The sequence below is a fragment of the Ictalurus punctatus genome, chromosome 16, assembly GCF_001660625.3.
Source record: "Ictalurus punctatus breed USDA103 chromosome 16, Coco_2.0, whole genome shotgun sequence".
Taxonomy (NCBI): Eukaryota; Metazoa; Chordata; class Actinopteri; order Siluriformes; family Ictaluridae; genus Ictalurus; species Ictalurus punctatus.
Window position 1 is genome coordinate 26,671,575 of NC_030431.2, and position 15,872 is coordinate 26,687,446.

Below are 15,872 nucleotides of genomic sequence, written 5' to 3' on the forward strand. Positions count from 1 at the left end.
GGGGGCAGCTGGGTTTTATCCTCACTCTGAAGGGGCAGCTGGGTTTTACCCTCACTCTGATGAGATGTGGGACAGAGGAACGTTAGGACATGGTGGGTTGCCCACAGGAACCCGTGTGACATGTTCCTGTAATCGTTTATTCCTCTTCAGTAAAAGCTTTGTTCTTTTCTACGCTTTTTAATTCGGGAAGCTGTGGGAACTTACAGAATGCAGTTGTTCTGGCTTTTTCTGCTTTTTGCGAATAATCTCACAATACACAGAGAAAATGTGTTACAAACGATGGCAAAGCTCGAGCTCCTTTACTGCCAGATGATAAATAGGCTTTCTGGAGTGGGCTTTCGATATCTATGACCCGGGCAGTTGGGTTCAGTTTACGTGAGGCGATGGCAAACCCGTGTAAAAACGGGGGTCATTTCGGATTACCTGGTTAAATCTGATAAATTCTCCCGAAACGGCACCCGATACCGTTGTGAATGGTTTTATGATTCCCTCACTGATCCGTATCAGGATGGATTTTGGTTCATTTGGAATATCAGCCATGAGGATGAACACAAACAGTCACTAATAACTGTCGTTATAGAACGCACCGCAGCGGCGTTCTTCTCATCTGTCAGCAGGTGTGTCGCTAGTCTGGCCCCTACAAGTGTGTTCTTTCAGAGTGCTGTCCTCAGTCTAAACCCAATGTTGCTAAATAATGCCGGTATTTTGTTTGCCGTTGCAGCCACAACAGACCGAACGCCAGGGTTAAGCACTTGGCAGCTTTGCGTTCGTTCTTTAAGGGTGAGATCTTTGTGCAGGTTCCAGTTTGGCCGCACAAACAGCACATTTGGACGGTTTTGTGGTCTGGGCATCACTGAGTGTTGTGTTTGAGCAATGTGTTGGCATTGTACCCTGTGGATATACATTCTGATTGGCTAATCAAAGGAACACGAAGAGAATCCAGAACATCTCGTTTCCCCAAACGAAAGCGCTGAGCCGTCGCTCGACAGTGTGCTCTGGGACGCAGACGTTTAGGACACAGTCCACTGTTGTGCGAGTTGTACCCACAGCGTCTACAGTAAATGCATCCTTTGTTCCTCTGCATGACTTTAGAGATAAACATCAGCTCGAGTGCGGAGCACAAGCCACAGCTGAACCTTTAATCATCACTGTCCCGTTTGATGGCATCCGTATTCTGGCACGTTGCGTCCCAGCAGCACAGCCTGAAAACCTCACCGCGTCTGTTTTGATGTCGATTAGGGACAGCGTTGTCCTGTCCGGCGCTGTGCGATGTGGAAAGAGCTGAGAGAGGTTTACAACAGCTAATCTGTTGACGTCTGTTTACAAAGCTGTAGCATAAATAGCTAACATGTCTCTCATTTTTGTGAGGCTCTTCACAAAACACAGCTAAGGCCAAAGCCAGGCCAGGACGCCTTACATAGCCTCATTATTCCCTCTGACGTCTGAGTGCGTGGCTATAGTTTACAGAGAGATAAAGAGCGGAGTCGGTTCAGGCCGAGTGCCTCGACTATCGCTCTCCGTCTTTATTGTGGCTGCGCTCGAGGCCGACATGTAAACAGAGGAATCATGGCTGACAGTTGGAGGCCAGCTGCTGCAGCATTGTGAACCCTCTCACCTTCTTTATGCCTCTCTCTCACTCTTCTTCTTTCCCTCGCTCCGTCTTGCATTTTATTTATTTCACTGTTTTACATCTTTCAGATTTATATCGCTCCCTTCTTTCTCACTCCGTAGACCTTAAAGCACTACAGCACTCGGGTTTTGTAAAATGGTGTCGTTGGGCAGCAGGTTGTTCCGCATGACTCTAACTCACGGTTCCTCAGGAACGTTCGCTTCATGACCGGAACCGAGTGTTTTAAGTGAATTGCCCCTGATCACGAAGAAGAGTTACTGTTACTAACCCAGAGTTGATTCTTTTCCTCTAACAGCACATCCCGTGTGTTTTACTCCTCTTATAAAACAGCAAGTGAGTTCCTGTTCTCACTTACGTTATAGCAGCTATAAACACTCTTTCCCTCACCGTCCCTCTCTCTATTCTCTCTCTCTATTCTCTCTCTTCATTCTCTCTCGAAGTAAATAAGACAAAAACACAGCTTGTGGCGTTAGTCAGAAACAGTAAAGACGTGTAAACTCCTCTGTCCTGAAGATGTGCGAAACTTAAAGCTACAGCTTTACCTCTGACTGACACTGGAGACTCCTTCCATAAATGATACATAAACATAAGCAAAGTGTTTTAATGTTTAGCCTGGAGTTCGAACCTTGGAGGCGTGAACACTACCTGCTACACCGCTCGATCTATTAGTGTAGAATTTATTTAATCCGTGCTTCAGACGAGTCCTTTCAGGTGAAGATGCTCGCTTACTGTGATGATATATCGACACGGCCCTGCAGACCACAACCTGACTTCTTATGAGCTGAACCAATCACAGTACTCGCTGATTGTCCCAGGGAAGAATTGCTTTCACACTGAATGCAGTCACACCTGCGTGTTTGTAGTCAAGCCCCGACCCCAGAGTGTTCAGGTGGACCAGAGATCAGTTCCCAGGTGCAAACTTTTCACACGTGAGTAAATAAAGTGTAAAAAGTGAGTGTCAAACTTCTCAAACACACGACAGTGTTGTGTTGGAGCGGCGGAGCATTCAGGGAACGTGGTTCATGACCGGAGTGACGACTGCAGCCACAACATTCAGAGAAAGAACATCCTCATTGCACCCAAACCCTTTAACATTCTCTTTATTTGGGATTCATTACATACTGAACGATTCACCAATAATAGTGTACAAGCCAAAGATTCAGACTGCTACGGTTACTGTGGGATTATTTATCCATTTTTGTTCTCTGCTCATCATTTGTAGTGATATTTTGTTCTTTTTGAGGACTCCCTCTTTGACCAGAACGTGCATACAAACATTCGCACACTCTTCAGGCCACAAAAGCGTTTAAACACACACTTTGCGATGGTGCTCTGCGCAATTCAAGCTCTTCCCTAGACTAAACAAAACGGTGACGGGAATAAGTTCACTGCATTGTTGTTGTGTTTGTGTTTGTTTTCAGTTTGCATTCCGTGAAACACGTACGACGAGTGACACGTGGAAATAAATTAGCATATAATTTACAATTGAAAAATTTATAACAGTGTACCAACATTTAACACTGAATATAAAATACAAGCAATTTATTGCAAATTAAAAAAAAAAAGAAACCCCAAAAGAAACGCTGAGTTCTATAGGTACAGGATAAGTGATGTAACATTCAGAGACACGAGTTCACAGCGACGAGCGAGTACCAGTTCCATGTTCGTCCTCGGTTTGTGGGAATCTTGGTCTTTTGCGGCTTCTGTTTTTCGAAGCCAGTAAACGTTCACTTCAAGCCTCAGGATTTTGGTGTCCGGCTGTTCAATGTTCACTCGAGTAAAAGTCCCAGTTTAAACATTTTATAACACAAAAACAGAACTGTTCTGACGTTGTATTGGTGGCTACAACAGAGTAGCAGCAGCAAAAAAGTTAGTACGGTTTGTTAGATCAGAACCGGGCCGTGGTCCTGTTACTCCTCTACCTTTGTTTCTTGGAATCTCGGGTTCGGTTTTCTGGTAATCGCTGGGTTCCACGTGTGATGTTCCGTTTGCACTGAGAGCGTGTGGATTGGGCAGGGTTTACACAACTCTACAACCTGCCTTACCAACTCAATAATCAATACCGTGTGAGGTACAACAACAAATATTGCAGGTGGGAAAAAACCAGCCCAAGATCGTCCTCATTTAAGGGTTGGTGAGATATGAAGCTCGTTAGCACCAGAGGACTGCACGGATCAGGGCTTCCTCTTGAGAAGGTGAGAAGAACCGGGGGAAAAAGCACCACTGAGCATGGAGGGTTCTGTGAAGTGTTTGTAAAATGAGGGAACGAGGCAGGGCACGTGTCTGGAGGAGGTAGTCCTTATTCTGATATTCTGAGCAGATGTTCGAGCTCTGGTGTGTCCCCCTAAACGTCTTGACCATTTATTTTGAACTCCAGTTGATTGGTGAAGGAGACACGCAGCAGCAGATCACCTGCGATACGGACACTGGATCCTCTCCGCCGGGGAGGAGGTGGGCGTGTGATCTGCCTCTGGATTTTTCCTGCTACAAATGAATTCATATCCTCTCGTTATATCACATGCAATGTCTCTCAGACCCCAAGCATTTTAAACAGTGCTAAAAATATCACGGATTTGAACATTCTTTTAAAACAAACAAACAAAAAAAAACAGAAATGGCTATGTCTTTTTTTTTTTTCTTTTCTTTTCCCCCCTCCAGCAAGTTCCTTGACGTATCTGGGTCCTGTTCAGTCCTCCTTGAGGTTCTAATGTGATTTTCAGGCCTTGTTAGAGTGTCACAAACACAATGGTGGAATTCTTCGGCCTGTGGTCATGTGACTCGACTTAGTAAAACAGGTGGCCCCACGGCTGGAACATCTGGAATTCGAACTCTCACAACTTCCAAACGAGCACCAAACGGCGACTGCACCTCACTGAGCGGCGTTTACTCCGACCGCACGTTTCGCACCAATCCAACGATTAAAAATGTCTTCAAGTGTGATTATGGAGAGTTTATAAAGTGTTATATTAGGACCATGTGGAGTTAGATATCCTTAATGTCTGTCTGCAGAGTAACGACGGATGTCTGACTGAAAATACACGATGCGGACAAAATAAGGGAAACGGCACGTGAATAGGACGTGAAGTAATTCAATCTTATAGAAGGATGTGAAAGAGGACGCGCCAAAGGGATTCGCTTCTGATAGCGATTCGTTCTGTATCTACGAGTTAATCTAGGTGAACTTTAACCCCGCAAATCCCGAAAGCGTTAGCCGATACGAAACGAGAGCGGTGCTGGGGGTCGTGCGCTTCTGGAAGACCTGTTTATTATTACAGTTTCAGAACAGCAGGAAATAGTACAAACATTCACATTCTGAGCAACTGATTAGCCGGCGCTAGCATGCTAGCACAGACTAGCCGAATGATGATATTCTTTTTAAGCAGCTAACGAGCTAGTGTCATTCACAAACACCGAACTAGCAGCTAGCAAGATAACGTTAGCTGTTCACTGAAGCAGTACTTTCCGTCCAGGACCGCCCGGAATCCTCCCTTTTCTTTCACCACCCAGCTATTATCAGCTGATTTTTAATGAATTATTGTTTACGTCTAATCCACACTGAGAATGCTAGCTAGATGGCTAATGGAAGCTAACTGAATCAGAAAACCTCTGTGTGCGATCTCAAATTTTGCAGAAATTTTGGAAGGGTGTATCTTTGAGTACATATTTAGTCTCAAAGACACGCCCACTGGTCATCAGATGGTCACTGGTCATCACACACGTTTTCCCCAGCAGCAAATTCAGATCATTTAGTCGTTTCTTTCATTTTGTCCACTTCTGTGTCAGTTTACAGTCTCAAAAATACATGAAAATGAGCCAAGACTGTGTGTGTGTGTGTGTGTGTGTGTGAGAGAGAGAGAGAGAGAGAGAGAGAGAGAGAGAGAGAGAGAGTGTATGTGAAACACTTTTGGGTATTACACAGTTATAATAAACCTCTTTAGCGGTGCCGCTTCTGCATATGATGTGTCCAGCACTTTGGATTACGACAGACAGACAGACGGACAGACAGACCAACATCAATAACATTAATAATAACAACAATAATAATTATTATTATAATAAAATAACAATAATAACCATATTATTAAGTTCCCACTTCACAGAAGTGAAAATAAAAATAAAAGGTGTCAGTGGTCAGTGATCACTGATCAGTGGTATGGGTTCCACAGGGCTGAAAAAGCAGGTGTGAGTGTGTGTGTGTGTGTGTGTGTGTGTGTGTGTGTGTGTGTGTGTGTGTGTGTGTGTGTGAGTGTGTGTGTGTGTGTGTGTGTGAGTGTGTGTGTGTGTGTGTGTGTGTGTGTGTGTGAGTGTGAGTGAGAGTGTGTGTGTGAGTGTGAGAGAGAGAGAGAGAGAGAGGAAGCAGCTCTGTCCTCCAGCTCATGTGGTCTTTGTCTCTCTCTCGTCTCTCTCTGCAGGATCATCAGTGTCCTTGGCAGGTTTTGCAGCACATCTGTCTGAAGTAGGCACGGCTACAGAATTTGAACTTCAGCACCAGCGGGCAGTACGCCACCTTGTTTACGTCTTTGCACTCTAAAGACAGGAGGAAAAGAAGAGGAGGATGAATAGAGAGGATTAACGAAGGGTGTAGATAAAATTCCTTGCTTGCAAAAGTCTGGACAAGCGACTAACCTGCCTGACGAGATGTCTTCACATTTAACCCTTAACGATTACACTGCCACTGGACTGAACATTGATTCTGGATTCTGGATTTTTTTATTTATTTTCTCACAGTTTGGTCTTTTGCCAACTAGCGCTAGCTTTCCTCTCTCATAGGCAGCCGCTTTCATGGCTGAGTGTCACTGTGATTGATAGGGGAGAGAGAGTATGCCCCTCACACACACACACACACACACACACACACACACACACACACACACACAGAGCACGGACAGTTCTGCTCTCATCATCAGGATTTATTTCACCGTCTCCGGAAGACATTTATTAACTTACGCGCGATATTTATTTATTTATTCACTATTTATTGAGCAGTGGGGGCGTGGCCAAGTGCAGGTGTGAGACTGAAGGGGGAATCGGGAGGAACGAGTGGCAGGGGCGAGAGTTTTACTAATAAGTGTTGAAGTGAGCTGCGGCGGAGAAGATAAAAGGAGGGAGAGAGACGGATCCGGGCAGAGAGAGCTGAGCTGAACTTATATATACCTGCTTATTGACTTATTTATTTATTTATTTATTTATTTATATCATGCACGCTGTTACAGAACAAGTTTTCCAAGTGTGTAAATTCTTTCCAATGATCAAATCATTTCCACACCTAAAACTTTATGGATAACTCGCAATTTTACAAAACATCATCATTTTGATACTGGGTCTAGTGTTCTGTCCGCGCCTGAAGCAGTATTTTATGGTACTGAGAGGAACGGAGGCCGCAGGACTGAGACGCAGACGGAGGAGAGGCGGTTTTTTCTTCTCCTGATGGAGGGAGAACACGTGCAGCGTTTCAGATTAATTGATTTGAGAAGTGCCTGGGGCGCTCGGCGTCTGGTGGAGATGAATGTTGCCAGTCGTCAGATTAAGGCTTATATTTCAGGTGTGTTGGAATCCAGACAGTAATCACCGCATGGGCAGGAGTCCATTCTTCATTCAGCGGCACTCAGGAATGCTCTGCTGAGACTCTTCGCTTCTAATGTATGCTGCAGCTCAGACAGTAATTACCGGCTCTATAAATCTCCGCCGCCTGTTCCCCTGTGACGCGCAACACTCAGGAGTACTGTTGGTACTGTCGGTACTGTTAGTACTGTGGGTACTCTTGGTTCTGTTAGTACTGTTGGTACTGTTAGTACTGTCGGTACTGTTGGGCTCAGGTTCAGGTTCTCTCTCTCTATTCTCTCTCTCTTTATTTCATCTCTTTATTCTCTCTCTTCATGTGAATAAGAAAAAATAAAATGACAGCTTGTTACGCACGTTACCGAGAAAGCGTAAACTCCTCTGTCCTGAAGGTGTGACTGTTACACAGCGCTGACACTGGAGACTCCTTCCATACATGTTAAAACTTCACCACACTGATTGCACATGTTTTATAATCTGTTTATTATTTCACGTCCCGGTAAACCAGCCGTTACTATAGAAACGATCACGTATCAGAGCGAGAGCATTAACATAAACCTGCGCTGCTGTCAGAGCCGCTGTTCCAGAGAACTAATCACCACCCGTTTGAGTTTGATGAAGAAAACAGTAGTTCCATTTTTAACTAAATGGAGTAAACAAAGGCCTGAATGTTGGTGATTTCTTTCGTGCAGAATGTTCATTTTATTTCTGGATATAATGGTGTAAATTCACTGAGCAGGTAAACGTTTAAGCACCTGCTACCTGCTGATTTGAGTCGAAAGAAAACGCAGATGCTCCATCACTGCTCCCCGATGAGGAGCAATTAAATGCAAGATTAGAGTCCATTTGGAAAACTGATCTGATATGGGAAGGAAAGCCGTCGAACAGTTTGGGTGCCAATAAATATCGCACTTTTCCACCAGACACATAATCTGCACTAGTTCTAGCTCTGACCACAAAGTGTGAAATGTTTTGTGTGTTCTTTTTAAGAAAGAGGATCTGAAGATCTGACTTAGTGATAAACAGGAGACAGGCAGGAAGTGTTATCGCATCATAAACCTCAACAGCCAATCAGGTGCAATATGCAAATGCCAGGAGAGTAGACGAATCCTCAGACAGGTTTACCCAGGGAAGGAAGCAGACCTGTTTGTTTTTTAAAGCTGGTTTCTCAAAGGTTCTTTAGATTGTTAATAGTTCTAGCTTTTCACAAGTGTTCTACTTTTAAAGAAGTTTCTAAACAGAACCTTTAGAACCCTTACAGCAACAAACCAAAGAACGTTCTAACTGTAGGATGCCAGAAGAAAATGTTCCTGCCATGTCAACCAAATTAATGTTCACGTTAGAGAAGTCCTGGTACTCACCGTCACCGTTGGTAATGGGCGTGGCATCACATTTACTCTCACACGGCTGTATCATGCTGGGACGCAGAGCCTCTGGACAATCGTTAGACAGCTGTCCGGTGTAGGACAAACACTGCACCGTCCGCGTCTGCTGTCCCAAACCGCACTGTGCTGAACACTACACAACACACACACACACACACACACACACACACACACACACTTAGCATCTCCTAGTCCTGCTAGTCCTGCTAGTCCCATAGGTAGCCTCACAATCCAGACCTTTAGCGTCACTCGAGACGCTATTAAGTTTCATCAATAAATGTGTTCAAGACTCCGCCTACTTTTACTGGGCGCTGCAAACTGACTGTCGCATCAGACAACCAATCACAGACCTTCTCTAACGGCCCTAAATACAGGATTCTGTGGTCTTTTTCAATCCAGTGGCTATATCTCTCTAATAGCTCATTGTATCTCTGTGTTTAAAAGTTTGTGTTCCCGTTAAAGGTACAAGAGTCCATTTTTATTATTTATTTATTTATTACAAGTTTTCCCCTTACCGGTAGAAACAGCCTGGGAATTATGTGGAATATCATAAAAATAATACTTGAAGCAACATCATCAGCATGGGTGCATTGTGCAGCTGAGAAAAAACCTCTTTGGAAAACTGGGCCGCCTGTCAGTCTTTTTATAGACACGCCCCCAAAGCCTTTCACTCCACCCCATCTCAGTCTGTTTGGAAAGAAAGATCTGGCGGTCAGCGCCCAGCACAGCCAAATAAATGAGCTTCGAAAATGCTTCCAAGAAATGCAATAAATCCGGAATAAACCTTCTGCAATTTTCAAAGATTATTGAAAATACAAGCGTATTTCTGATGAAAGGGATGCAGTTGGACGTGTGTCACGCCTTTACAGTTTGTAAACACCATCTGTGTAAAGTTTTGTTCTGTTTAAATGTCTAGCGTCACACGACGAATCAAAGACAACGTTTTTATCCCTCCTGGAGCCGGGTGTTTTGGATATCGCACCTTCATGGAAATGTATGTAATGCTAGTTAAATCCTGTGAAGCTAACAATCAGCTGAAAAACTCATGGAAGATAGTTACAAAGAAAAACAGGATATGATAGCGCTATAACTCGCTATAACAGTTTCAGGGCTGAGTGGAGAAACAGCAGTGACGTTATCTCTCCTAATTCAGTGCGACAAGTGTTAGGTACTCTTATCATCTGTAAATAAATAAATAACGAAGTCAGGTAATGCCCTTAATAAATAAACAGTCTGCCTCATCGCTCAGAAGTGACATCATGATGATCCTCAGTAATGCCAACGCTAACTGAAATGCACTGTCTATCACAGACTCTGGGGGCGTGGCTTTGTGTACTTGTTGAACTTCACCTACTTCGTCACTAGAGCTCCGATCTTGATGAATCTTAACTAATGCACCGTTACGATTCTGAAGCTTGTGGCCAGAAAAGTGTGCAGAAATGATACATTTTGTTCAATGCATGAATTAGCAGGAGTGTGTTTGTCTCCTGCGTCTGCTCATGTTTTCAGCATTACAGAAATGAAGTGTCTGTGTGCTCTCACTGCGCTCATCTTTATTCAGGATTAGTTTATCCTGCTCTATAAATACGTCCTTCAGCACTGAAGCTCTAAGTGGACACTCGGCTACTGGTGGAAGGTCAGTGTTTTAGCTGACGGAAGTTTGCACTGCTGTCATCTGTTGTAAATTATAGAGATGGTGTTTAGGGACGAGGGGATGAGTGGGCGGAGGGGTTTTTTTACACGACAAAAGTTAAAGACTTCTGATTTTTCCAGTTGTCTCCTCACACTGTGAGCCAGTGGAAAAAACGAGCCGTTGCTCAGTGACCGAATAAAACACACACACACGCAGCTCGTCGCTCGCTCATCGGGACGGGACGGTAATGAGCGCCGTGCTTCAGAAGCGCTGACGTTCTGCGATTGGCTCGGCGTGTGTACGTGCGTGAGAGAGAGCAGAAAGACGTGATGGCAGCTCCAGGATCTCTGCAGGACTCCTAGTAACCTCAAATGAGTTTCCAGCAGCCTGTGACGCTCCCGGTTCATTCTTTCTGAATTAACAGCTGACTCACTGGCGGCTTTGGGTGGGATTTAAACCGATCGGCTTTCAGCCCGCGGATCTCCCGTTAGAACCCTTCCTGTGAATTAGGACTTGTTGTTCTAGAGGAGGATCCTGAAACTTTTCTGGATACATCTAGACTGGGAGTGCTATAGGAGGGAAGCAGCATCGCTATCCTCCCATCCGGGCCGAAATCCGTTCATCTGGCACCACGCCAAATCACGAGCGCATGTCATGCCTTTCTTAGTCCTCATGTATCACGCTGGATACGAATATATTTATTCATAAATCACGCGCAGGAGCATTTACACAAGCTCCACGATGTCCGAAAATCAAGACGAATAGGAGTAGCTGTCCGGTGAGGAGTCTGCGGTGGCTGATGCGCTGCAGTGGCTGAGCTGCATTACTGGATTCAGCGCAGGCTCTGTTTATTCGCTGCTTTGTCATTTCCAGCTCTTTGCCTTTTATGGAGTTTTGTGGGCATGGCTAAATGTCAGCGTGACTGGCAGTATTGATTACACCTATTAAATTCAAGACAGCACGAGCTGCTGAAAGCCTGTCCAAGGTTCTTTAAAATCACTCAAATAATCCACATAAAAACAAAACTTTTCCAAATCTGCAAAGCTTTTTCTTTTTAAAAAAATTTCCTTAAATGAACTGTATCTGAGGTTTGACCTCGTGTCTGGCACTGATGCAGATTTGCTGGAAAATTCTAACTTATAATAAAAGCCTGAATATTTTTATACTGTTATTGTTTTTATCTCCGTTTCACAAATAAAATCTTTTACAAGTTTTTGGTTTAAAAAAAAAAACAACAACCCAGAAGAGCGCTGTTTTAGGACACGGCACACTGAAATCGAAGATTCTGAACTAGAAAAGCAGCTTTAGGTCTGTAGTGCTGTAGAGAACACGTCCTGAGCTGAAGATCTCAGAAACCGTCTTTCTGAAGTGCACTTTCTTTTTTTCGTCATGTTCTTGGCCCTGACGTACGCCTCGTCTTCAGCAGAAATAAACTTCAAACATTCAGGACAAAGTTATGAGCATCGTTCAGTAATGACTCTCTCTCTCTCTCTCTCTATCTCGCTCGCTCTCTCTCACTCTCTCTCTCGCTCGCTCGCTCTCTCTCACTCTGACTCTCTCTCTCTCTCTCTCTCTCTCTCTCTCTCTCGCTCGCTCTCTCTCACTCTGACTCTCTCTCTCTCTCTCCCTCTCGCTCTGTCTGATTCTCTCTCTCACTCTGACTCTCTGTCTGTCTCTCTCTCTCTCTCGCTCTGTCTGATTCTTTCTCTCTCTCTGTCTCTCTCCCTCTCGCTGTCTGATTCTCTCTCTCACTCTGACTCTCTCTCTTTTTCTCTCTCTCGCTTGCTCGCTCGCTCTGTCTGATTCTTTCTCTCTCTCTGTCTCTCTCCCTCTCGCTCTGTCTGATTCTCTCTCTCACTCTGACTCTCTCTCTTTTTCTCTCTCTCTCTCGCTCGCTCGCTCGCTCGCTCTGTCTGATTCTTTCTCTCTCTCTGACTCTCTCTCTCTCGCTCTGTCTGATTCTCCCTCTCTCTCTGTCTCTCTGTCTGTCTCTCTCTCTCGCTCTGTCTGATTCTCTCTCTCCCGCTCTCTGTCTGTCTCTCTCTCTCGCTCTCTCTCTGTCTGTCTCTCTCTCTCTCTCTCTCTGACTCAGGGTCGCACGTCACTGCCTCTCTAAAGCCCTCAGTTAATCATCCGAGTGTAAATTCTGCTGACCGTTCACTAAAACACACGTTCTCGTATGCAGGAGCTCAGCTGGAGCTCACGTCTCGTCTGTACACTGAACTTATTCATGTGAGCTTCTTGTACACCAGCTTCACAAATTATTATTCATATTCAGTTCATATAAAAATAGTTTAGAAAACGTAGTGCAGGATACAGTACAGAAAACAGGGTGCCAATAATTGTTGCACATCTATGTTTAACAAAGTGTTGTTTTTTTTTGATAAACCTGTGTTGTGGTTGCAATTGTTTGATATCCATGAGGGCAGTGAAGTTCCATTTTCACAGAGCCAGAGAGACAGGTGTGAGTTTGCTGATGGGGGTCAGTGTGACCCCGTGTCCGTACCTGCCCCCACTCTCCGGGGATCCAGCGCGGAGGCGGACAGCGGCCCAGACTGCAGCGCATCCTCACCGGGGGCTTGATGAGCTCTGAACACAGCGCTGGCGGGAAGGTTTTAGCCAGATCACTGCTCTTACACAACACGATGCGGTGTTTAAAGCCGTGGCCACACTTCGGAGTGCACTACACACACACACACACACACACACACACACACACACACACACACACGGAGGACAGAAATGAGACAACTTTATTCAATAATATTCTTTTTAAATGTGTAAAGTTGAAAGTCTTGGGGTTGTGATTCGGCGTCTCGGGTCCAGGGGCATCTCTGTAGCTCCTAAACTCGTCTGATTCGTTTATTCCAGTCATGTGTTCAGTGCACTATTCCATTTCTTCCAGAAGCATCACAGTACAGAATCAGCGCTGGGTAAAGACCTGCGTTTTTATATCACGTCTCTAATCTTTGTTTCCTCAGTTCCCAAGTGAAGTTCTCCCAGTTTCCCGCTAGCGTACTTCTCGCTTCTTTAACTGCACTTCCTGTCCTCCGTCCCTGACCCCTTACCTTCACAGGAAAGACGACGGTCTTCAAAAAATGCTGAGAAACATGTGCAAGTTAATATTTTTTAACATAAATGAAGTGCTGGAGACTCCAGTAGAGACGTGTTGTCCTGTGGACAGTGTGTGGGCGCGGCGCGGCGCGGCGCGGGCCACGTGGCATGGCGGCTCTATAAATACATCAGAAACACATGCGCACCACTCTTAACTTATCTCCCAAGCAAAGCCTGAGGATGGGAAAGACTCGCACAGTTCAGGTTCACACACCTGGTCTTAGGTGCAGCTCCTATTCACATCTGTATTTGTATTCGTTTAGAAGGAAGTATCTGTTGATATAATGTGTTCATATTCGGTCTCATCCCTACGTTAGACGCTGCAGAGAAACATCTGTCCTGACAGCTGTAAACAAGAAGAATCTCAGAAGCTTGAACTGTACTCTCGATCATCTTATTTAAGCGCATAACCAAGCCCCTAATGACATAGACATGTTTAATCTCTCAGGACGTGTCTGTAGTTCTCCAAACTGGAGCAGAACCCTCCTGATGCTCTCACCTCAGACCAATCCAGAGGAACCCACAGCGGAGGACAGGACTGATTGTTGCAGCTCTCGTGCTCGATCGGTCGATGTGTCAGGCAGTGGACGTCCTCCAGGTTCTCCTCCTCTGCAGGGATGATTTTGCGGATGCAGCGAACCGTACGCGTCCGTGTCCCTCCGTCACATGACCTACTGCAGTCTGACCAGTCGCCGATAAACCACCTGCAGAACATATAACCTCTGGGTTTTTTCTACATCAGCGACTACAGAGGTCATATCGACAACTCACCATCATTCAGAAATGCGATGGTTTGAGACAGAGAGTGCTCAACCTGTTCATTTTATTATTTTTAAAAAAAAGGTGTTTGGATGGTTTAGAGATTTATTTATATCAGTGGGAAAACCCTCCATGTTATGGTTCTCGAAAGATTATTTAAAGCTTCCCCCAGATGGAAGTAAAAGGAAATAAAAGGAAGATAATAGTGGGCCTAATCCAGAACCCTGTGGGACACCGTACTGTAATGTTTAGGATCTGAAGAATCTCCATTAAAACTGATCATGGTCTGTCAGGTAAGATCTAAACCAGGAACAAACGTGTGTCGTCAAGTGCAATAAATCCTCATGGTCAGTGTGATGGTCTGAGATTTATTAGTTATAAGAGTGCTAATTAACGCAATTAGCCACTAGAGGGCGTGCTTTACAGTGATTATAAAACGTTGACAAATCCATAAGGTATTCTATGTCCAGAAGAATGACTGGAGTGTAGCAGCTTTATTGATTTAAAACCTGGTGCATTACTACAGAATCCAGTCATGTGTTCGTCATATAAACCAATTAACCATCAAACCTCGTCATTAGTGCGAAGGTTAGAAAGAGATCTGAAGACAAACACAGAGCTGTCATACACGTGGAGGTTCTCGGAAAGTTCTCGGAGGTTGTTGGAGGCTGGTTGAACTGGGAACAGGTTTGTGATGGTGTTATTAGTGATGTCTATCTCTCAGTTCAGGTTTAATTCTCAAAAACCTCCACTGGCACAGAGCCGGAGCTGAAACTCTTCCATCCTGTGTTTCTTTCCTCTAACTGAGACCTGCACAGCGGACCGAGCTCTGATCGCCTCTGATCGCCTCTGATCGCCTCTGATCGCCTCTGATCGTCTCTGATCGCCTCTGATCGACTCTGATCGCCTCTGATCGTCTCTGATCGACTCTGATCGCCTCTGATCGCCTCTGATCGCCTCTGATCGTCTCTGATCGCCTCTGATCGTCTCTGATCGACTCTGATCGTCTCTGATCGTCTCTGATCGCCTCTGATCGACTCTGATCGCCTCTGATCGCCTCTGATCGCCTCTGATCGCCTCTGATCGTCTCTGATCGCCTCTGATCGACTCTGATCGCCTCTGATCGTCTCTGATCGCCTCTGATCGCCTCTGATCGCCTCTGATCGACTCTGATCGCCTCTGATCGCCTCTGATCGACTCTGATCGCCTCTGATCGCCTCTGATCGACTCTGATCGCCTCTGATCGTCTCTGATCGACTCTGATCGACTCTGATCGCCTCTGATCATCTCTGATCGACTCTGATCGCCTCTGATCGACTCTGATCGACTCTGATCGCCTCTGATCGCCTCTGATCGTCTGCGCGGCCCATCGACAGGACAGCAGAGGCGAACTGTAAGGTTTTGTATTATGGATATTGTCCCTGGAGACTTCATAAACTTGATCCGCTGATGTAATTAAACGCAGGTGGGCACTTTTGACACTTTTCTCCTCCGTTTCTCATGCCGAGGCTTTTTTCTTTTCTTCTGTTGGCACGGGTTCATATCTAAAACAGCTGACGAATGAAGAAATAAATCACGTTGCTGTTTGGGGTTTGAGAGTGTTCTGCTAAAGCAGGTGAGGTATGAATAGTTCTGAACTCTGCGATGAGGACAAATCACTAGATGGAATGGCTGGAATATTATTTATTTATTTATTTAGAAATTGTGGTGTTTAGCTGCATCTGGAAACCTGAGATGATGTTTTGAGTAGAACCAGCATGCGATCAGAGCAGATCTCCTAAATGAGCCCAGG

The 15,872-nt window shown here is 45.1% G+C and overlaps 2 protein-coding genes across 3 annotated transcripts in view; one reads left to right on the plus strand and one right to left on the minus strand.

The window, feature by feature from the left end:
- cwc27 (CWC27 spliceosome associated cyclophilin) overlaps positions 1 to 6,181 on the plus strand; it is a 71,939-nt gene extending 65,758 nt beyond the window's left edge. Inside the window, exon 11 of the mRNA XM_047160751.2 lies at positions 6,043 to 6,181. Coding sequence (XP_047016707.1) covers positions 6,043 to 6,085 — 43 coding nt within the window. The 3' untranslated portion in view covers positions 6,086 to 6,181. The remainder of the gene's footprint in view (positions 1 to 6,042) is intronic.
- adamts6 (ADAM metallopeptidase with thrombospondin type 1 motif, 6) overlaps positions 458 to 15,872 on the minus strand; it is a 92,380-nt gene continuing 76,965 nt past the window's right edge. Inside the window, exons 22-25 of one of the 2 annotated variants that reach the window (XM_053686643.1) lie at positions 13,821 to 14,025; positions 12,714 to 12,890; positions 8,551 to 8,707; positions 458 to 6,157 (exon numbers count right to left, since the gene is read on the minus strand). In XM_053686643.1, coding sequence (XP_053542618.1) covers positions 6,048 to 6,157; positions 8,551 to 8,707; positions 12,714 to 12,890; positions 13,821 to 14,025 — 649 coding nt within the window. In that variant the 3' untranslated portion in view covers positions 458 to 6,047. The remainder of the gene's footprint in view (positions 6,158 to 8,550; positions 8,708 to 12,713; positions 12,891 to 13,820; positions 14,026 to 15,872) is intronic. The other variant, XM_053686644.1, reaches the window with a different exon arrangement.